The 23,629-nt window shown below is 36.3% G+C and overlaps 3 protein-coding genes across 3 annotated transcripts; 1 reads left to right on the top strand and 2 right to left on the bottom strand.

Annotated features, from left to right (window-relative positions):
• The first annotated feature begins 79 nt into the window (after positions 1–79).
• On the top strand, positions 80–7,127 carry LOC138188390 (cuticle protein 18.7-like). Its single transcript, XM_069130110.1, has 5 exons — positions 80–115; positions 632–1,048; positions 4,129–4,176; positions 4,625–4,884; positions 5,297–7,127. Exons 1-5 carry the CDS (start codon positions 95–97, stop codon positions 5,499–5,501), a joined length of 951 nt encoding a protein of 316 aa, XP_068986211.1. The 5' UTR covers positions 80–94; the 3' UTR covers positions 5,502–7,127.
• A 2,547-nt stretch (positions 7,128–9,674) lies between these two features.
• On the bottom strand, positions 9,675–11,554 carry LOC138187993 (uncharacterized). Its single transcript, XM_069129346.1, has 3 exons — positions 11,511–11,554; positions 10,446–10,796; positions 9,675–10,156 (listed from the first exon to the last, which is right to left on the bottom strand). The coding sequence occupies exons 1-3, from the start codon at positions 11,520–11,522 to the stop codon at positions 9,866–9,868; spliced, it is 654 nt and encodes a 217-aa protein (XP_068985447.1). The 5' UTR covers positions 11,523–11,554; the 3' UTR covers positions 9,675–9,865.
• Positions 11,555–15,022: 3,468 nt separating this feature from the next.
• Positions 15,023–19,576, bottom strand: LOC138187992 (pupal cuticle protein-like). Its single transcript, XM_069129345.1, has 4 exons — positions 19,420–19,576; positions 18,022–18,388; positions 17,209–17,463; positions 15,023–15,249 (listed from the first exon to the last, which is right to left on the bottom strand). The coding sequence occupies exons 1-4, from the start codon at positions 19,429–19,431 to the stop codon at positions 15,098–15,100; spliced, it is 786 nt and encodes a 261-aa protein (XP_068985446.1). The 5' UTR covers positions 19,432–19,576; the 3' UTR covers positions 15,023–15,097.
• Between the last annotated feature and the right edge of the window lie 4,053 nt (positions 19,577–23,629).

Genomic DNA, 23,629 nt, shown 5'->3' on the forward strand with positions numbered 1-23,629 from the left:
TTAGCTGTTCTAAGTGGGCGCCCGTATTGTTCCACGACTATATAAGGTGTACCACGGACCGTTCGACCAGCAGAAAAGCATCAGGTCGTGGATCATGGCTAACATGAGGCTCCTCGTGAGTAACGACCATAACATTACACGTTTCGTAGAGTTTCGAGTGGCGGCAGACAGTTTGTAGATTACTATCGTATTGTCGTTGGTGGACTGCGGATGTTTAGGCATCTACGGGGAAATAAAAGTATTTCATTCGTTGCAATACTTGGAGGATGAAGCTATTTCGGTTTCATTCCTTTGATCTTGCTGTAAAAGACGTGAATTTTTATTCACATCCGCAGTCTAGCTATGGTGTTTGGCTCGAATTTGAGAAATTCGCGAACATATTAAAATCAAGTTTGGTTTCGATAGACGACGACCAGATTCAGTTGGTTTTTCCGCGCGAAACTATCGTGTCCCTCGTCGCAATCTTAAAATTGATGCAATCGTATCTTATCGGCCAAGATGAACAACACTTGGAATAAACATAAATTTACAATTGCGAAGCGTATTTTCTTCTCGAATAATCGAATCACTCTGATATTAACGTTTCTTCACTTTCCTTCTTTCCATCTACAAATATTTTCTTTCGTTTCAGCTTCCTTTCTCGTGTCTCGTCCTCTCGGCGTCAGCCATTCCAGGCTACACAGCCTACGGGGCAGCGTACCACGGTCCTCCAGCACCCCTGGCTCACGATGGAAGGGTGGTCGACACACCGGAAGTGGCTCACGCCAAGGCGGCTCACCTAGCAGCTCACGCAGCCGAAGCTGCCAAAGCTGCTCCACTCGGCTACGGCGATTATTCTGATGGAAAATACGAAGACTACAGCGGCAACTACGTAGCCGCGACTCAGAACATCTACCACGGTCCGCCCGCACCCTTGGCTCACGACGGAAGAGTAATCGACACGCCGGAAGTGGCGCACGCCAAGGCTGCGCATTTGGCAGCTCACGCTGAACAAATTTCGAAGATCGCCCACCTCGCTTACGCTGACCCTTATCCGCAGTCGCATTGGTGATAATGGAAAATGAGTCGCTATAATCGGCGCCACTGATGACAGAATCGTTGAAATTTCTTGGAGAAACAGCAAGGGATGGGAGAAATTTGAGAAAGAGGGAAAATTGTAAAATATTTGTAATATGTCGTTTTTCTGACGGAGTTGTGGATTAATTGGTATTTCTGGGTTTTACTTTTTACACTCTGTTGTCGGTGTGCATTTTTCCGAGTTCTGTTGATGGAATTGTTTATAATAGTCCAATTTTTCTAACCTCGTAAAGGGGTTGTGTATCATATAATGGAAGGGAGGGTTCTTTTGTAAGGTAGATGTAGATCGTGCATTGCAAGGAGGATGTTTTGTTATGTTGGTGAAATATTTTCATTAAAGATTGCAAGTATTTAACGGATATTTTATCTTTATTGTATTTTCTATCTAATCCTGTTTCCCTTTTATACCTTCTTCTATGAAATTTGCATTTTTCTCCTGGTTATTGCGTTTATATTAAAATAAAAGAATTTATATATACTCGGATGCGATAAAGATTTGTTCCTTTACTTATAAATCATAAATCAATGCCAAAAATAGATTATCTGTTTCGTAGATGGTATCTGTGCACCCTTGTAGTTTCAGTCAAGTGTCCACGAATTTACGAGTAATTTGTAGAAGATGAAAACAATCTGGCGTGTATTGTAAATGGATTCTCGAAGTAACTATACCTACTGTACTTAGGTAGAACTCAAATTCATGTAGCATATGATAACGTAAAGATATACTATCGTAGAGTGCAAAACAGGAATAGACAAATAAAAGTCAGTTTACAGTGAGTTACAGCCAGCTGGTATCTTTCATCTGACTTATACGAGTCTTGAAACTGTCTTAAACTTAAAGACTTCGACCCTTCGTAAATTTGCCAAATCTTTTGCCCCAGTGAACGCATGGTGATACGTTGTATACTTTGATATCCTGCTGAATTTTACGCTTTCTTTCGCCAATCGTTTCATACAAATTTGGCACGCATAAAATTGTATAAAATACATAAATATATTTTACAAATAAGATGATATTGTAAATGAAAGTAACTTAGAAATAAGAGTAATTTGCAAATATAATATATTTGCTAAATGTTACTTACAGGTTGCCAATAAGATAAAAAGTACGTATCAAAATACACGTGAATTACTACGTATTATTACTTGGTAAGCTTTGTTACGGTTCAAAACAGAAGCGGATCTTATTAAAACATTCACCCACATATAAAATACACATTTTGTTCAAAATCTCAGTTTTATAGACGAACATAAATAATTTTTAAAAAGAACGCACGGATACGTAACATTATAATTTGCTTTCGTTTAGAATGTGAAGCAAATGTTATTAATTAGGGTAGACCGAGGCGAATCGGACTATGAAAACTGTAAAAACAGATTTTAATCAAAATTTGTATATGAAACATTTTTTGCAATGATCTAAGAAAACGGTATAATTTGTTTTCACTTGCAATAATAAGCAATTACCAGGTGTTGTCTATTGTCCTGTATGAAATAATTAAATTTATAACAAGCTCTCTTTCTCTCTCTCTCTCTCATTTTGATTTAATTATATACTGCGTAAGAAACTGGTGTTCGGCATGGCACGTCCCGACCACGTTTGTCTGTTGTTATCAAAGCGTTGGCGACAAGCTCGCGCAGTTCCGCTCAGGTCAGCACGCGAACAATGCGCGATGGTGGTCTTTGAACCGGCACCAACTGTCGCAACTCGGTTCGTTATTTCAAAAGAAAGAAAGAAGGGGAGAAAAAAGCTTGGAGTAAAGAACCCAATGCACCGGTTGTGACGCCGCGTGACAACACGCGGAATCGTAAGAGGTGGGTGAACACGGAATGGGCGACGATCGATGGAATTTGTTTCGTCCACTTGCTGTGGGCACACGATGAAATATCGCTCGGAGGATATAGAGAGTGAAATGCTTCTGAAACACGTTGTCGCCTCGTGTTACGTACCTATGCAAACTATACCTGTTTTTCTAATTACCTATTCTGTCATTCTTTGGAAATTGGGATAGAAATATCTTTCAGATTTTTCGATTTCCCGTGAAATATTAAGCAACAGATAATATTAAGATACAGAAAGCACGAGGAAACCAAAATATCACAGAACATCGCAATGCTAAAATAATTGTACAAAACTAATTTTGGTTAGTAGAATCGGTTATACGATAAAAACAGTGTTCATTTCTTAACGAATAAAGAACATTTCGATTTTGTAACGAATACTTTCCGGAATAATTATGAGTCGTGCAGAATACGATTCGTGATAAAAGAAAAGTTTAATAACAGCAAAACAAATTTCTTGGAGACGGGAATTCTTTGGATTTGTCTTCGCAAATACAAAGTAAATGCTTGAAAATGATACTCTACGATTCTCGACGTGTATCTTCCTATGCGGGCGTTGGAGTCTCCAATTCATTTGTAGCCGTAACTTTCGTGCTTGTGCGGGCGTCAAAGTCTCCAGTCAGACTCAATAGAGTTTTCATCGTCATTTTTTTCGTTGTACCCCAAGCTCCCAAAGATATTGAAAAAATTCTGCCATACTTATCGATATCCTCGCTACATTATACAGTCGTTTAATTTGTTCGATTATTACATCAAATATTTGAAACTTTTTTCGATAAAAATGAGGAAAAATATATACGTCGATCTAATAATAAGATTAATTCAACTATACAACAATCGTAAGCAACGAAATTAATAAATTTTTAAATGACATATTCCATGAATTTGGCCCCCACTTTATTGAAAATGTATCGAGAACGTTGTGACTGCATCCGCGATGACGTGCGTGTCCACGTCTCGCGCATAGCGTCGCGTCGAGGCAAGTTTTATTCCTGACGAGGTTACGGGACACACGGTGTCATTGTTAATGGCTGGTAAATGTTACAGAGCTGGGCAAGGCAACGTTTAAAGCAGAGCATTTTTCTGGGTGTGGTTGTATACCCCGTTGTCGCGCACGGGGTGGGGCACGCGACGACGCCCTGTACCCCTATAAATTCGACGATAGCAGATTGTGGAAGTCATAATGCGGATCACAAGCTCTGTCGATAGTCGCTGGATCGACCTGCGCTGAGCTTCGACAACATGTTCCGATATATCGTGAGTATTACGTAATTTTTTATCTTTAATTTTAGTTGAATTTCTGGTGAAAATGACTTTGGAAGGCTCGAATGTTTTTTGGATTGCTTTTCGATAGGTTTGAATATTCACTTTTTGGTTTGTCTGTTTCATTGAAATTTTACGTTTTACATCTGCATTTCGTTTCTTACAGGAATTTTTCTTTTGAAAAATGCGTATGTGTGTTTTTGGTTGGAATCATCGTGGAAAGTGACTACTTTTTGTACGTTTATTCAACTTCAATTGTTTCATTCTTCCTTTTTTAACGCAATTTGACGTTCCTTTCTTTTTCCTTTCCTTCGGAGATTTATTTCGAAGCGTATCTGCTTCAGTTTCTTGTTAGAGGGAGTTTAGATAGCACATGTTTCTCAGGGTAAAAGGTCAAAATAAAAATACATGTATTCTATAAGTGAATTTCGCTTTCTTTCAGATTCTGATTTCTATTATTTTGAACGTGGCCTACTGTGTGCCACAGTGGTACGGAGGATCCTATGGTGGCCACGCGGCTCCAGCCCCATTAGGAGCAGATGGACGAGTTGTAGATACTCCAGAAGTTGCTCAATTGAAAGCAGCTCATTTAGCTGCTTTGGCTGATGCAAATGCGAGGGCACCCAAGGGACCTGGTGTTGCCGGTCCTTACCCCGGCCCTGCTGGTTCCTACGCACCTGGAGGCTATGCTCCGCATTACAGGTTTTGCACATTGTCTCATAGAACAGGAATTTCTCTCTCTTTCTATATATATACATATATAAAAAAAAAATATATATATATATATATATTCTCTACTATTAGGAAGAGGAAGTAGGAAGAGAGTGAAAAAATTCAGATATTCTTGTTTCTGGTCATTTGAAAATTGGAATTTTCTATAGAAATCAAACTTTAGTTAAAATATTATAGTATTGCTTTATTGTACGAATAAATATGTGCTTGATATACATATTGTAATATACATATTCTACTTTGCACTAAGCGAGTGTAAAATTCTAGCGTGACTATTATTTTAAATATGGAATTAGTTTGAAGTTTCATTCGACTCTTGTTCCTTGTTACATCGTCTTGTCCTACGTACTATTGTTATTAAGAACATTAATTTATTTTCCAGTGGACCACCAGCCCCTCTCGGACCAGACGGCCGCGTGGTAGACACACCGGAAGTGCAGCAAGCAAAGGCAGTCCACTTCTCCTTATACAATGCGGAGGCTCAAAAAGCTCCAGCCGGTCCAGCTGCTCCTAATCCGTCATGGAATCCTGCGGGTGCTCCCTGGAATCCCTCCTGGAATGCTGGCAACAATTGGAATCACTATTAAACTGGCGTTGATCGCCGCAGAAGAAGAATCAAGCTGACAGAAAATATTCACATTCGTCCATTGTTATCGATGATTCGAGAGAATTTAAAAAAAAATCCCCTTGAGTCATCGAATTTCAACTACCTCCAATAAGTTTTTACTTCGACAATCAACGAAATATCTCTCTCGGAATTTTTCTATAACGTCTTCCGTATCTTTAAGCTCTCTTCCTTCTAGCTCTCTCCCTTTTCTGTGATTCTGTGTTTCATCTACCTCTTGATTGTCTGTTTTTCGCTCGGATCTCGACGAATTTTAATATCGTTACCGATTAAAAATTATCGACTCGTCAGATCGTATTACAGAGACGATAAGTTTGCTTAATAGAATTTCATACAAGTTTCGTACACTTTTAATACAGTTAAATGCAAGTTAAAAATTGTTGTTGAACTTTAAGAAATGATGTATGCAAATGTGCACGGAAAGCGAAATCGACACGTGTGTTTATCGTCGAATGGAAATGAAATAACGGTGGTCTGTACCGTTACAGATATTATCGAGATAAAAATGTCCTCTTGTCACATTCCTCTTCAAGGTGATCTCTTCATCGCTTTCGCACTCGTTAGTCAAGGAAAGTTTGCGTTTGCGTGAGAATTAACCTTTGCACGTGAACTATTCATAGATATTATTCAATGCTATCGTGTTTTCCCTCTCTTTTTTTTAATAATTACAGCGATACATATACATTTGTAAATTATCGTGCGTGTACATAACGGAGAAACGATTGTAACATGAATGAAACGAATAAAATGCAGCGAAATGTTTTGCTGAAACAAGCAAGATTAAAAAATCGCTCTTTTTAATTGCAAGAAAATTTTATTTGCGTTTCGAAATGCTTATATTTTTTAATTGTGTTTCACTTTCTGGTATATTAATCGATTTCTCGAATATCTTGGAAAGTCAAATTAATTGAACTAGTTGTGATTATAAAAACAATTATTAAGTTATAAGAGAATTACCAATTTATGCAAACGATCATTCAATAATGAAACAGCTATGAAATTACGAAACAGTGATCAAATTATTAAAACGATGATTAAAGATTAAAATAAGAGCAATCTAAGAGGAATTGAAATTATTAACAAGGATCGAAATGTAATATTTCATTCTTTTGAAAGAAAAAGATATGTACAGAATGCAGTGGTATGTTATTGGGAAATAAGTAGCCATAAAATTGTTCATAAAATAGTCAAACGATGGTAGACGGTTAAGAACTGTTTAAAAGTTGTACGACACTGACATAATCGAATATATAATCAAAGAATAGGCACGTGTGGTCGACTAACATGCCCGTGACACGAATCAGATTGATTCGTGCTCGGCTCAGAACACGCGGCAGTGAAAACGAGTTAGAGTTTGAGCGACTACACGCAAATCTGATTGCACAGTGAAGTCTAACACGTGTACACGGGCGTGAAAAGGACGCAGTGTCGATTAGTTTATTCAGGGCACTAAAGGCAAACTTATGGGCGCTGCAACCAGGATGCAAAGTGATTTACCAGTTTTTAGTAACTAAGATATACGACTTAGATAGAAAATTAAAATATTTTATTGATGTACGCTATTTCTTTAATGTAAAACTCCATGTGGATAATTTATTTTTTACTTAATTAATTGAATCTATAAAAAAGATCCAATCAAATTCAACCTAAATTCGTAAAAGTATCAAGGCTCCACTTCGATATCCCCAAACTTTCGCAAACCAAATTAGATTCTCCGCAATTGAAATCTGAAATCCAAGCAAGTACAAGCTCGAGCCCGAGAATTTTACAATCATTAAACTGCGCCAAAACTACTCAAAGCTAACTCAACATATTCACGAAATAATTCAATTCTCCGTGACAAAGCCCCAGGTTTGAACTAAACTTAACAGAAAGTAGCAATCGGCGAGACGAAGCAAAATAGATTCAACATTCTCAAATCCAGGTAAATTTAGCTCAATTTTACTTTAAATCCACAAAATTGCATAAAAAGAACGCTCTCCCGTTACGATAACTTTAAATCGACCATTCGCATATAGGAAACCCAAGCAATTTTCATTTCCATTTTCACAAACCAACCGTATTCCCTCCAACGCCTCCAAACTCGCGCCAACCTCGTAAATCCACCTCCAACTCTCACCTTAGCACCCTATTATCGTTTTATACGATCGCAGGTGCACCTCAACGACCCTATCGGTATAAATCCCATTAAGGAACAACACGGTGGCAATTTTTCTGCCCCTAAATCCTAATGCATACCTCGTCAAGCTCGATCAAACACGTCCTTGCTGGTGCCAGCGTCTAGGATACACGTTAGCCGAGTCACGGACAGAACCGGTTCCATGGTGTCTGCTGGATAAGTGCAAGGCGAAGTGTGCCGGTAGCAGACACCGTTCGTGGATTCGTTTTCTAGATCTGGATCGGCATCGTTATCGCGGCGATCGCGCGTAATTGACTGTTTAAACACGATGGATATTGAAATCGAGAGTTGGCTGCATAAGGAAGTGAACGTTTGGGGCGTGGAAGGTCGAGATTTCCTGTTCCCCTGACCAGGTAGCTGGCCAGGAGATTAGACGATTGTTCGGAAGGATGGATTTTTAATAGATTGTGTGCAAACATAGTGGTGAATTACGGGTCACTGGGCATCGAGTTAAGTTTAGGTGACAGTAAATGGTTTGCCGGGATTGTTAGAACGGTGGAATGTTTTTAATCGATTAAGCAGTGAAAAATTGTGCACATGTATTCGATATTACCGAGGGAATGCAATGGCTCACGAATGTATTTAAACGTGTTAAGAAGCTTTCTTTCGTGAACACGTTACGCGTACGTGTATTACATGGAACATTTTGAGATTTTTCACCGAGGCAACTCTCCGAGGCGTGATTACATCGCTAAAGTTTAAAAGGAATTTAAAGACATATTCGTATATTGTTCGAGGTTTCAAAGGTTCGGTGCGCGTCTCTCGTACGTCTCTCTGTCTCTGTCTATTTTTTAAAATTCATAATAAGAAAAGAAATATAATTTTTTTGAATATGTCACGTGGGCACACTGTGCTCTTATTCTGTCATCCCACGCTATACTGTGCCGGATTACTCATGCTCGAATGTAGGTAAATGAGCGAGCAGGTAGGCGTCGTCCAATGAGAAATGGAAAGGAAGAGCGCTCCCAGCTTGACCTGTATGCATCTTGCGTAATGTAAATTCTAGACGATAAGAGTTCCCTGACATTAACCGGAATTCAGTTATATATTATTACGATATCGAGTTCTGTGAACTTTATGAAATCGGGTGGAGCCCATTGTTTAAATTCAGTTTTACGCGTGTAATTGCGCGAAAGAATTGGGTAAATTGCGAATTATATCTGATGTACTTTAATTTTTATCTTCGACCGTGGATTCCGTAGATTTCGCAGGAGAAAAATTGTTGTCAGTTTGATATTAATTAATTATATTCCCTGTTCTATGTTCTACGTTAACACATATTCTAATATGAAGTAGGAAAGGAGAAAAAAAAACGGAGAATAGACAACATTAGGACCATATTCATATTTTATTTCACAGGAAAGATAATAAAAAATACAGAATACACTTTGGTGGTAAGAAAGAGATTTTCTAATCGACATAAAATTCATTTCACATAAGTATCTTAACCTTCTACGACTATCATAAGTTATTACTATTAGCTTAGAATCTAGACATTATTAAAATCACCTATTGTTAATCGTTAGTAACAATCATATGGCAATAAAATTCGAATTGCAGCAATGGCAATGTGAGATAAAAAGAAATCGTTATTTCATATAAAATGATTCATTTTAATTAATATTACGTATATGTAAGGTTGAGTGTGTGCATTGGTAACATTATTTACAAAAAGTGCATAGGTTGTTTTCGTTGTCAAACTGCCGAACAAACGAAAATCAAAGTCCAAAACGATGTTATATGTAAAAAATCAGGTACAATACAAACAGTGCTCTCATTGCTGCGAAAAGTTACATTGTGCGATTCTCGTAGAACGAATGCGTACAGTTTGACAGAAAGTCGAACGATTTGAGAAGAAAACTGAGTGACACGCGCAATTTTCTTCGCTCGAGTACAGTACGTGTATATAACTTCATAATATATTCGATAAAATTAATCCTACTAAATTTCTCATCATCCTTAGCTTGAAACAGAAACGTCAAAATTCGGTTTTAAAATATTACAACTCTTCAAAGAACGGAGTATTGCATTTTTTCATCGTTCTTAATTTTTTAAACAAAGATACCAAAGGTAATCGTTTAACGTATCGTACATGCCCGTTTACCGAAATCTCACGGAATAAACAAAGAGAGATCCTATTTTATTCGTCAGTAGTAAAGATCGTTTTGCGTTGAAAGCGCCACAGCGCGAGCATGCGCCTTCATATGAGCCTCGCGTGCCCTCATTACTTCCGGTGTGTCTATCACGCGGCCATCCGGTCCCAGGGGCGCCAGTGGTCCCCGATAACCTATCGTTGGCGTGTGTTTATACGTCAGTCCGATAGGAGCAAGGTAAACCAAATTTTTTCGTCCGTCAAAGACGTCGAATTCATAAAATTCGGATGCCTTTGAGGCTGCTCTCGCATGCGTTGCTACATGCGGGATTTTTGCTTCTGTCATCTTGAAAATTAGAGCAAGGTTTGTATGTAGAAATTAATAATTAGTACTCTAGGAGTTTTTGTGACTTTTTCATTTGAGAAAAAATTGAAATTTTAGGATTTTTTAAAGGTATATGTAATATATAAACGTAACAAAACAAATAATATGATTCTTCTATTCGTAATTTTTCGGTTTTTAAAATTCTGAAATTGAAATTCCTCCAGCGATACATGTTAGATGAAAATTTCTTCTGTTCGTTATTTCTAGTTTCTTTAAATTCTCAAACTTGATAACAAATAATTTAATTTACCTGGGGTATACTGCAAGTCTTACAGGTTTCCACGGCACGTCCGTCATTCTCCAAAGGCATGAACGTCCTCTGTCTTTGTCGTTTCTGCATAATAACCTCCATGGGGTCCATCATCCGAGGCATGTACATTTCGTTGTTCTCGTACGTTTCGTAATCGTTCTGAGCTTTTCTTAATCTAGCTATCGTTTCAGCGTGTAACGCTAGATGGGCAGCTCTTGCATGGGCCACTTCCGGCGTGTCCATCACCATCCCATCGCTGGTTAATGGCGCCGGTGGACCTCTGTATTGATAGTACTCTCTCTGTTCGTAAGTCTTGGCGATCGTTGACGCCACTAATGCGGCCAGAATTATCTGAAAAAGTCGATCGGAAAGAAGACGAACGATCAAGTTGCATTCTGTAAAATTTTTCCCCGCAAATGGACCTCACAGTGCGTCAAAAGTATTGGAAATTAGATTTGAAGATTAAAATTGAAAACTAAAGAAGGATTGGCTTGGAAATAGATAGAAGGTAAGGAATACAGATTTAATTTAATTTATAAAAATACTTGATATCTTACAGTAATTTGGAATTTAATTTTTGAAAATGAAACAAAGAAAACTTTGATTGTTGATTGACGTTCCTTTTTTCAATTAATTTAACAAGCTCGAAATAGTTTCCTAGGTTTCCTCCTTTTACTGAGATTACAATATCTTTCCGATCAAATTTTAAATTGGTTCCTCTCAAATCGAGATTACGATTCAAGCTCTAATATAGATTATTCCAGATTTATTACCGATATTAGTTTCGGTCGAATCTTGATAGAATTTCCAATGATAATTTATCTAAGCTCAATCAGAAGCGAAGTTCGACGAGCACTTTGTAACTAAAGCTTCATTTAGGATATTGATTTTCTAATGGATGAAATCTGATTTTGATTTTGTGCGAAATTAAATGTAGCCGTAAATGTAAATAGAATCTCGAAACTCCGTTAAAATCTCAATGACTGTTTAAATTTTACGACTTCTGTGACTAGTTCAATCTTTTTCACAATGAAACAACTTTTTCCTGGACGAGATCACACTTACGAGCAAGCTCATGCTGCTGGACACCACCGGCCACGAAACGGACGTCTCGATTACGAGTGTGGCTGGTTCGATCGAACGATCTAGCTTTTATAGCATCGCGGCGTCGATCATGTGAGTAAACCACGTTACGATGATCAACACCTGACATGAAAAACGATACCTTAATTGTTTTCTTGCTAATGACATAAACGTGAACGGCGATCCCGTTAGACGCGTCTGTGTGGAAGTTAAAGCTGTCGAAAGCTGCGGTGAATTATTGAAGAAGTAAAGTGTTGTAGTGTCACTGACGAGGAAGAAGTTGGGGCGTATTATTCTTCTGTCGTGTATAATTCTGGAAGTTTCAATTTCGGAATATTTGGTGTAGAAATCTGCTGGTTTTGGGATATTTTTATTCCAACATATTTAATCTTGGAACTATTTAATCACGAAAAATTTAATTTTGAAACGTTTAATTACGCAATATTTAATTCTGGAATTCCTAGTTGTGGTATAATTTAACGTTGGAGTATTTAACTTTCTTTCTCTTCTTCCCTTACCGTTTCTTCCTTCATTTAAATATTTTAAATATTTCAAACTTCAAAATTCCCGTTCGTCGCATAACAAGTCCGCTGTATAGATAAACAAGGAAATGAAAAATTGCGTGTTCTATCGATGAAAAAAGATGATCAAGTTTTAAAACCGCCCTCAAACGTCCCTGATGTTTCTTCTCAACTTTTCGAGGCCAGTTCTCACGAGTTGCAATCTCAACCCCTTCGCCGCAACTTAGGCAGAACTTTTCTGTGGTTTTCGACACATGCCCGATTCACGGACGACTGGACGGGATCATAGATCCTCCTAGTGATCCAGTGATCCTTTCAAGGCAGTCCTCTATCAACGATGAGCTTCTGTTCCCTTATAAACAGTGGCCAAGATTACACTTTGACCGTCGATGTCCATTTAAACCATCGCACGGTAAACGAATTTCCGTAGTATCTGCTAAAATATTGAAATATTCATTTGCCTATAAAATATTTACTGAATATTAAATTTACATATAAAAACAGAGGTAACGATTAATTTAAATTTTTCTTATAATGTATTATATATATAACATTTATAGATATATTAATTATATGCTAATTACAATTAATTATATACATAGACTATATATTAATCTTCAGGTGTATTTTCTAAAAATAAATGAATTGTTGAAACGAAGGCAAAAACGTTATGTATATTATGTTTTATATACAGTATATATAAATGTTACACGTATGTTAATAAAATAACAAATAGAATAAAAGAGAAAGTAACAAGTGGTAATAATTTTGCACCGATGATAAGATAAATCAGTGTTTACACAAAATTGTTTGCCATGCAACGGTTCATTCTTCTAATTACGCATTACACGAGCAGGTAAATTAGAATGCTGACCTCGTTTGGTTAATTAACGTCGATTCAGATTCCCTGTTTACACCGTAACGCGATATAGTTCGGTCGATAACTTGAAGAAACAGTTGCGCAAACTTTTACGCAAACGGGGTCCTCTAACAAGTAACGCGTGATTAGATCGTGCTTGATTAAAATTCACCGATAATATCAAATTCGTCTATCTTCCTACTGCAAAAATAATAAAATTCCTTCTGCACTTCCAACTAGAAATAATAATTACATCTCGCCAAGTTATTGCAAAATTATTGAAATCTATTTTATGTACAATTATTTCAAATTACAATTAATGATTCGATTGCCAGTCAATGCGTCCACGTGCTCGATTCCAGCAAGTTACAATTCTTGACCTTTTCGAGAGCGACGAATCACGATGCTTGAGTTTGTTCAGGAGGAACGACTCCACGTTCCTCGGTAGGTTTCTTCTCACGTGTTTCGTACACCGATGTGACCTATGTCGTAAGGATTACGATCTGAAGGTAGTTCGTAACCAGCTGGTAACCGTATTTCGACAAAATTTCTCGTTATTTCTTCGTAAAGTTATCTGGTTCTCGATTATTAATCGGTTGGTCATGAATTTAGAGATTTATCTACTATCGTTCCCTTTTAGTGACGTTTCACTCCACTTATCTTATCTTAAGGATAAATAAAATAAATATATCTTAAGGATAAATAAATAGATACATTTATACGGTAATCGTAATTGACGAACGAACGAATTTTGACGAATTGCGATAAAACGCCAAAATGGATGATAATAGGGTGGCAGATTTGTCGCTGAGAATTCAGCGAGCGATGTGAAAGTCTGGATCGGTTCTTTGAGAAGCCGTCAACGCCACAAAACTCACATTCTCGTTGATCAACCAACTACATCGTTCTTTTATTCTAATGGCGAAACTTTTTTCGGCGATCGCTTCTTTTCGCGTGAAATCGTGCGTGCAAAGAGATCGCAATCCTACGAGACAATCGTTACGATAATGTCTGACAGAAAATCTGAACATATCTCCGCGAATTTTAATGAAAATCGCGACATTTTGAAATGTTTGCCTTTTGTATTTCTCTTTACTTTTGTCTGGCCAATAATAATCGATAACAGTAATAATAATAATATAAATAAAATAAACGTGAAATGGCCATGAAGACACGTTCTCGCTAACTCGGGATCGAAGTGAGGAGATCTTTCTGATTCTTGGATTACGTTAACCGCAATGCATAGCGAAATCGAATGTAGGTTAACTCGTGGTTTCTGACGACTAAATAATACTCCTTGGTCATTCGTTCGGTGCATTGGTTTGGCCGCTTCTTGGCCAAGAACTGCGCGTTAACCTATATGATACAAATTCATTAAATATCTGAAATGCAAGAGCCGATTTTTTTAATCGTATTACAGCAAAAGCTGACTGTTTCTATTAAGCGATAAATGTAAATTAATAATATATAGTTTCTAGAATTGAATAGTTAATTAAATTCTTCAATTAACAATTACTATAATATATATTCACATAGTATTTATGTAAGTAATGGAATTTTAGATAACGAAAGAAAGAAATCGTTATCGTTTGCGTTAAGAATATTCGCAACTGAGTGAGTCGCTTCTATAGAAACATTATTTAAAGGTAAATTGTTTTACGATAAAACTTGAAACTAAACCGTCAGAGTAGAGGCATTGGAATTTTCTGATATTTTTAACTATATTTATTTTTCTAGAAAAGCAAAACACAGGTTTCTCGAAAAATAATTTTAAAAAGCTTCCCCAAATCTTTGAAAAACTTAAAAACTTCTAACTTCAATCTTATTAAAAAAAAAAAAAAAAAAAAAAATAGAAAGAACAAGCAAATAATACAAATCCACTAAAAATAATTTTAGGGAACATCCCTTAAACTTGGAAATGTTTAGGAATCTGTCAACATCTGTTATTAATATTCGTTAATTCCTTTTCTCTCCGAAAAAAAAAGTAAAAACCAAAGTCAATTAGAAGCAACTCAAGGAAATTTCTCCGATAAGGTTCAAAAGGATGAAACAAATACGAACGAAGGAACGAAGGAACGAAGGAAAGGGAATAAGAATGACAAGTTTAAAAAAAAAGGAGGGGAAGTAATTTATTTGCCTAAATTATATACAGATACGTCGTGATTATGAATTTAGTAAGCACCGAATTGTTACGATTGGTAGTTCTGGGGTTGGAAAGCAGGCGTGCCGAACGCAGGTTGACCTTGAGCAGGATACGAAGGTGCTGCTCCAGGAAATACTTGTGCAGCAGGAGCACCATATTGAGCGTTGTATGGAGCTGGAGCTGCTGGACCAGCATAAACTGAAACGATGCAACTATCTATTACCGATTCTTGATCTGGTGAAAAATTTGAAAGAAACCTGTTTATTTCTCTTTTCTATGAACGGAGACAAGTTATTAGAAACTTGTAAATCCGATAATTTGTGATCGATTCTATTATTATTCTGATAAAATAAAAATGATTATTCGAAAATGATAATAATTAGTGGTCGGTAAGTCGTCCAAATAAATATTATAATGCTTTACCATATTCCTCGATGAGGTTAAGGAAGAACAGAAAATATCGATTTTTACCATTACACTGTATATCTGCAGTTGTCAATCTTCCAATTAAAAGGTGCAAATTATAGCAACCAAGGCTTAAAAAATCGATCAAGGTGACATGTCAAGGAAGCTTAAAATTCCTTTTCGTGATTTATTCACACGAGTCATTTAATCGGTTCCAATTTGCTTTAGGATCGGCAGTCGAATGAATCGGGACAAGAGGAACCGGTTCCTGTCTGACCTTTCCCCTTCGTTATTAATGATGCAAGCGTCCATTTAAAGAGATCGAGACAATAAAAATGGTTTATTTAAAAATAGCTCGTTGCTTTCTAATTCTCGTTAGTTCAATCTCTCGCATGGTTCTTTCTCTGCTTGGAAAAAGAAAAATATGGTACTCGATTAGTTCGTCATCTTCGACGTCAGTTATTTGTTACAAAGCACCAGTTTCGAATAACTAGAGTGAAACTCGTTCCTGACCTACGACGTCGTTGTTTGATATTCCAGAAGAGAAATGGCCGGGTCACGATTATATTCGTAACGATTAGTGGCCATACAGGCCATTCTCACAGGAACAATCGAACGATTAACTTGTTGAGCAATCAGTTGGTTCTTACGTTGCATCAGGGTGTTACGAACGTATTTATAACTGGTCAGAGTTCAGTCGTTCCTGACTGTAGAAATTCCTCGATTTGATTTGCAGAAAATATTACATCATCGAAATTGTATCGAAGCTACGATAGAAAAAATTCTCGATGGAATTATTGGAAACAGACTTTTGTATGTAAGACATTTTTTAATAACTATATTTTTGCTCTGTCCTGCTTTATAATTCTTAACGAATCAATGAATTATTCATTTGTGAATCAAATTATTCTAATTCTCTAGATTAAACGATAGGAAATTAGATTAAAAATTATTCTGTTTCACAATACTCGTTATTTTATCCTATCACTGACATACTTTTTTTAATGTATGTGTTACGTTTAACGTTGCGTTATTTCAATGTATCAGATACATTACATGAAATAAGAAACAAAACGATTTACATACATTTGTGTCATTCTTCCCGCTATCCGATCCTTATACAAGCTATTTCATACAAGAATCATTATCATTTTTGTCGAAGCATATTGAACATTATGTGTATCCTAAATTCTCACGTTACATTCAAATATTTTACATAAACGTCTGACTTAGATAATTGGCAAAATAATCTACCATTTATGTATATTAAACTAGTTATTTCTTATTTGAGCAGTGTGACTACTTCAGTCACATTATATCAGATACCTTCGCTATACTTCACTGAGTATGGTATAAGGATTAATGCTTTGTAATAAACGAACAGAAAATGAGAATGCTACAAATATTGAAAAGATTTACGGTAAAAAGACTATAGAATATCATAATAAAGGAACTTCGGAGTTATTATGTGCGTGTTGATGTGGCTTCAAATTTGCTGAATTTTATCGAATATTCTCCTCTAATATCTGTAATAAATTAGTAAATAGAAAACATTCAGATTTTAAGGAAGAATATCTTCAATAAAAAAGAGCACCTTAAAACGAAAGAAACTATTAAATCTCCAAAAAACATAGACTAACAATTAAAAGTAGTTTCCAGTTATCTGTTTTTAGTTTCCATAACAATCTTGTCCAATTATATTCCAAACATATCAGATTCCTCGTCAAGCAGAATCCTTCAGAGTGAACGTACCTTGGCCTTGCACTTCCGGTTTGTATTCCTGCGCGAATTTATACGCCCTTGCTTCGGCCTCCGCCAGTTCCGCCAACCTGGCGGCCTTAAGAGCAGCCACTTCCGGCGTATCGATTACGGTTCCATCCTCGGCTAGAGGCGCTGGAACAAACCTAGCGGTATTCGTAGAGAAACTTTGTTGGCCAATGAAGTTCGTGTTTCCGGCATAATATGGCTGGTACGCTGGGTTAGGTTGACTGTACGATGGTGCTGGAACTGGAATTCGTATGATTGATTTTGTGAGTATACATAGTTAGTAAAATTTAAAAATGAGAGAAATGTGGTTAAAACTTATTCGAAATATTACAAATACTGGAACTGAAATTTTTATCGTTGACCTTTTGAGTGCACAGTTTACAAATTTGAGAAATAAGGGGGTTTTGTTTGAGATTTATTAGGAATATTAAGGATATCCATTTGTTATTTATGATCTACCAAAGGTGTTAAAAATACCAAAAATATAATCATGGTAGAACTAGAATTTTTGTGGTTGCTTTTCTCAGTACATTTTTGATAATGTTGGTAAAATGAAAAGTTTTACTTGTGATTTTTTGCCTAACACCGTTGTCTTCTTCCGGTCCATATACCCAATAGATGTTACTAGAATTTACTAGAATTTATTAGATATTTGATTTGGCTATTCAGTGTAATTTTTGTACCTTTTGTATATTCAACGCTTTTTATGAACAAATACTTGAAAAAGGGAAGATATCGGAAGAGATACAAAGCGAAGAAGAAGCGAGGAGGACAGCAGAATTAATATAAATATTTTACCTGGAGCAGGTCGATGATAGTTTGGTGCAGGTTGATGATACTTTGGTGCAGGAAGCTGACCTCCTTGGTTTGGTGAGGAAGCAGGAATGATATGCGGCTGGGTCGGTACTGGATTGTATACAGACGACTGGGGTTGATTCTTGCTCTCTTCCGCCGCTCTAGCCGCTGCTCTGGCGAATTCCGCAAAGTGTGCAGCCTTCGCCTGAGCGACTTCTGGCGTGTCGATCACGTTCCCATCTTGGCCAACCGGTGCTGGAGGCGCGAACCTTTGAGGTCCTGGCTGAGGGTGGACCTGGGGCTCGACGAAAGAGGGTTGTGCGCCGAGGAAACCGGCTCTGCAGCTCGCTACCGTAACGATTAAGACGATCTAGAATGAAATAGGAATATTAAGAAGGTACAAAAAGAAATTGCGAAATGATTAATAAAATAAAATAAATTTTTGTGCTAATTTATATCTTTCTGGATACAACAAAGTGAGATTTTCTAATTAATTCGACAGATTAAGTTATATCATATTAGGGATGTATACGAGTTGAGAATTTTTAATTAAGGACGCTATATATAGGACAAAATTGCCCTTCCATGGATCTAAATAAGGTTTGAAACGCAATCGTCTAGTCTCGTATACTTTAACATTGTTTATTCGTGAAATGAAAGTTAAAAATTTTGAAATTCAACATTTGCGAATTTAGCGATTTTCATCTTTTCAAGTGAACAATTTACAATTTCGGAATGTTGTAGTACAGATAGAACTCAATCTCTCTGATCTCGGAAATGTTTTAATACATGGCGGGGGGCATGATTTTGATCAACTTTTTTCTACCTATGTTACTGGCGGTCGGCCTCAGTTTCCGGGACATTTGCAAAGAACTATCGCTACTATTACGGAGAATACTACGTAGATTTTAGCGTCTATGGCAGCGTACGCGTCTGTGTTAGTTAGCAATGGCTGGCTGAATATTTCGTTTTATTTCTTGTGAATATTTCGATAACAAAAAAGCGTGTTCAACCCTTATGTGTATAAGAAAAAGTCGTTCAAAATATCCATTTCTACGACATCAGAAAATCATCGAGATCCGGAGGATAGTCGGTCCTGCTACAGTTTCCCCAAATTACAAACGAACTAAATTCCAAATACAATTATTTTAACAAAAACTTCAAGCGTGCCTAACGAAGTTTGCCGCTCCCTAAGAGAAATTGAAAAAAATTTTATCACAGAAGCCACTCCAAAATTCTTGGAAAACCCCTCTTTAACATATCTATAAACCCTAAACCCATTCTAGCTCCTATCGTATCTCTAAGCTTCGCGTGGGCCTCTACCGACCCGATCTACCCTAACCTTTCACTTTCCTTTGTTCTTCACGTCGCCCTATTCACTCACGCGAGCAGGACACTCACCAATCCTCTCATAGTATCTTTCTCTCTTCCTCTCTTCCCTCTATAATCCCTCTCTCTAAAATCCTTCTGAGCTTGTTTCCTCTTTTTTTTTGAAAGCGCTGCTGGTGACCAGTACTCGCTTGTTTCCGCTGCAGCCACGGCCCGGCCCGACGTTTTGTGTTCCTGGTGAACGGCTGTTGGTAGCATTTATAGCGGTGATCATCCGCCCCCTCCCACGTGGCCACGATTGGCCACGATCTGGAGGGAGCCAAGGAGGTGATCGGCGAACCCACGTAGCCTGGGAAGCGCGCCAGGAAAAAGGATACTCCCTCCCTTCGGTTACCCGGCTGCCAGGACCTTGGCATTTCAACGGGGTCCATGCACTCCTGTACCGGAAGGATGGGACCCGAGATACTGTGACGGGTCTCATGAGGAAGGTTTTGGCTAGGTCCGCGTCAGGATGTGCCAGGGCAGCTGTGGATCGAATCGCGATAAAGGATCAGAGATTTGGAGATTGTAAATAAATCTCAAGTTTGTAGGTCGTTTCTTATCATGGCAAGCTTTAGTTGGTTGGAACGAAGTGAATTGGACAGTGCAGTCAATTTGAAATTTGGATTCAGATGCAGTTGAGAAGCAGGGATTTTGGAATTCGGTATTAGGTGAAGGATATAGATTCTTTAATTGTGGAAAGCTTTAGTTGGAACAGAGTGGAATTGAGAGAGGAGTAAATTTTGGATTTAGATTGGATTGCGATTAGAGACGAAGGTTTTAGATCGTATAATTGCGGAAAGCTTTAGTTGGTTGGGATAAAGTGGAATTGAGAGTGGATTAAATTTGGGATTTGGAATGATGATTTGAAATTAGATTAGAATTGATATACGTACATAAAAGAATATTTATGCACACTAATTCGATATTCGCTAGAATTGGAAGATTCAGTGGTTAAGTATGATCACTTAGAAGCGAGTTAGAAGTGTCTTGCCGATGAGTATCGAATTAAATAAAATTAGACTGGTTGGAAGAGCTAAAGAATTTTGTGAGTGGGAAAAATATACACATAGTGTCTAGATACAGAATTATTAGGAGCGTGGGATTGGTAGAGGTATAGAATTATAGCTTCAAAGATCAGTAGGGTTACTTAGGTATACAATTTGTAAGGAGGAGATCACCGAAGACATTAAAGCTGTAGGAGTAGAAAATTATTCTTTTACAATCTCTTCTGTAATTCTACGGTATTTTGAGAAATCGTAGAATTTTTGAATTAAACAAATGAAGTTAGTGAAATGTTTCAGGAAAAATACAGTTGACAAAATTATTCACTTACGATATTATAAAATTGTCCCTAGCTAAGTGCGTAAGTTACAGCTTACAAATTTTCTAGCATCGTTGTAAAGTGCTAAACCAAAGTACCCGAGACATTGTCTAATTTGCGAGCAGAATGCAATAAGAAGGTAGACAACAACTACGTTTCTGGTAATCAGGAACCTGAGAAACCTCGTGAGATTCGTACATCACATGAGAAATAGGTTACATCGTGATAGAGGAAGTTACATCCGAGACACTTTTCTTTCTAATTACATATGGGAAATAGTTGTGTGTTCGCACTTATGAGAAGATGCTTAATGTAATAATCATAGTACAATGTCTATATCTCCCTTTCGTATTTTATTTCCTTTTCTCTTTAAAATATAAAGTTCTTCCATATCTAAGTTTATTCAAAATTCGAAACTAATTTATACTATCCTCTCTGTTTGAATATTTATCAAATAACTTTTTCTCTTAATTACAAATTGTACAAATTTTACTTAGAAAGTATGTTATCAAGGGTTTTGCGAATTCTAATAATTTCAGTCATTTTTTAAAACAGTAACGAACAAGTTCATTAAGCCGTCGTTTATCATATATGAAATAAAACTTGCCAAGATCTCTCTCCATTTTGTTTTATTTCTCCTCTCGCCCAGCATTTCGTTGTCCTTTAAAACAAAGCGGTGCATGGGAGTGTTAAACGACTTACCAACCCTGAACGAACGAAGGACTCGAGGCTGAAGGACACTCTGCAGCAAGAACGCATTCCTTCAATATTTTTGCATCGCTCTCGAAGTATGATTATAGTGTAGGAAGTCAGATCGTTCGATCAAAGAAATCGATTCGTGTGAAAAATTCGTGACATGCCTGGCAGAGGTGTCATGATTAATTAACAAGTATTAACAAGAACATTAACGACTATATTATATGTCTGATTTATTATTAGTCGTGATTTTTTCATTTATGATTTATCGCGACTTATTGTTCCGACACATGTTGAATTTTGTATTATCCCAAGAGTAGAAGTATCGAATTCTTTTCAAAATTTAATTAATAACTGTGTAATAATAATTTATAAACATTATATATACACGTGTACAAATGAAATACCAAAAAATAAAATTATATTTCGTTCGTTCCATTCTGGAGATTGTGAATAAATAACGAGCCAACCAGAATCTCAATGCAACCATAAATTATTGATACAGAAATTAAATCTACGATTTCTACATTGATCGTTTCAATAGCTACCTGTTTTAAGCGATATCAATACAATGAAATAGATCATTGACGAAATGTAGGTACATAATTAAAATTCGTGCGATTCATCAATTACGGCTGTCCATAGTCAAATAACATACGAGACATTGAAAAAATTAATCTTTCGTGACATCAAGTGATTAATGTAACAGAGAGAAATATTCTTTGTTCGAGTCATAATTTATCGAACGACAACTATCTCGATTTAATAATGTTTATTTAAATCGTTGAATATTGTAAGACTTCTTAAGACATCCTTTGTAAGAATCAATGTATATTTTAATAATTATGAATAATCAAAATTTTTCTATTTGTTCAAATAAAAATAGTTTCTTCAATAATCAAAATATAAATTTAAAATTCGTTTGAAAGAAAATTTACTCATAACGAAATTTGGAACATCCAACGTTTATTTGAGAGCAAATCCAAAACATCCAAACTTAAGTTATAAAGAAATTCAAAGAAATTCGGAATGTCCAACATCTATGTAACAAAATATTCCAACTTTATATTCAATCGATGTTCCTCATAATGTTCTAATAACTTTAAGAAATCAATTAATGTAATTGATCGAACGAAATGTCGAAATAAACAATCAAATAAGCGTCAAAGGCAAGAAAATAACTACGAGGACTGTTTTGTCACCCTATTGCATGTGTAATTGGGAAATCGCGAATATTTGCTTGTCCAGGTGTCACAATCACCAAAGACAATTTTCAATTGGCGAAATAACAATTGTAAAAACGATTTTGTAACTGCGTACGAGTAATATTAGAAAGCCGGCGTGTTCCCTTTTTTCTCAATCGATTGGGAGAAACCCTTTGATATTACACCACGGATCAATTTTTCAATTACTGCATTGCGGTCATCTCTTGAAAATATTTCGTTATCAATACGGGTCAGAGACTACGAGAAAGAAAATTTGTCAAAGTTTGTTTCGTATCTTTGTCTTAAAAAATTATTTTTTAATTATCGAAATTAGTCAGGAAAAAAGTACATTAATATTTCCAGCAAAAGTTTCTCAAACGTTGATTAGGATTTTTGTAGATGTAATAAAATTTTTAAGTGGGCGTTCTAAATTTGTAAATGTCACACTTTTATATGAAATTCTTTCTCAACAATCAAAATTAGTCACCGACTATGAAAAAGGGCATAAATTTTTTTCTATATTTTCGGAGAAGGTAGTTAAAATTTTATTACAATGATAAACGAATGGGGGTAATTTAGAAAGGTAAGAGAATAAACTCTAAAAATGATCAATCTTTATTTTAGTTTTGACGGAATATTTGCTTCAGGAATTTTTATGATACGAACAAAGTGAAATATTTTATCGCTATTTAATTAATCTAGAAACTCATTAAGATCATCTACTTAATTTATGTACATATTGTTTCCGACACATTTGTACTTAATTAGGAGTCATTAAGAACGCATTGTGTACCTAAAAAAAAGCGAGATAGTCGCTTTAATCTTTTTCCCCCGAATTCCAAAATCGCTTTATCCTACGACAACTAACCTTTAACGAATTAAATATGAAATGTAATTTATTATATCAGAAATAAAAGATATCTCATTTACATAAAAAAAAATTTTTTAATTCCTAAGAGAAAGACATAAAAAGTAGAAATTAAGTAACAAATTACTTTAATAATTATTTATTATTAAA

Source organism: Bombus flavifrons, chromosome 16, assembly GCF_040668555.2.
Source record: "Bombus flavifrons isolate JBK064 chromosome 16, iyBomFlav1_principal, whole genome shotgun sequence".
Taxonomy (NCBI): domain Eukaryota; kingdom Metazoa; phylum Arthropoda; class Insecta; order Hymenoptera; family Apidae; genus Bombus; species Bombus flavifrons.

What these genes read in the sequence shown, in the direction of transcription:
- LOC138187993 (XM_069129346.1), bottom strand. An exon ending in AGACTTGCAGTATACCCCAG is followed by an intron (nt 10,157 to 10,445) that starts GTAAATTAAATT and finishes CTAATTTTCAAG; the next exon opens with ATGACAGAAGCAAAAATCCC.
- LOC138187992 (XM_069129345.1), bottom strand. An exon ending in CTATCATCGACCTGCTCCAG is followed by an intron (nt 17,464 to 18,021) that starts GTAAAATATTTA and finishes TACGAATTCCAG; the next exon opens with TTCCAGCACCATCGTACAGT. An exon ending in ACCGGAAGTGCAAGGCCAAG is followed by an intron (nt 15,250 to 17,208) that starts GTACGTTCACTC and finishes GCATCGTTTCAG; the next exon opens with TTTATGCTGGTCCAGCAGCT.
- LOC138188390 (XM_069130110.1), top strand. Translation starts at nt 95, where the DNA reads ATGGCTAACATGAGGCTCCTC. An exon ending in ACAACATGTTCCGATATATC is followed by an intron (nt 4,177 to 4,624) that starts GTGAGTATTACG and finishes GCTTTCTTTCAG; the next exon opens with ATTCTGATTTCTATTATTTT. An exon ending in GGCTATGCTCCGCATTACAG is followed by an intron (nt 4,885 to 5,296) that starts GTTTTGCACATT and finishes TTTATTTTCCAG; the next exon opens with TGGACCACCAGCCCCTCTCG.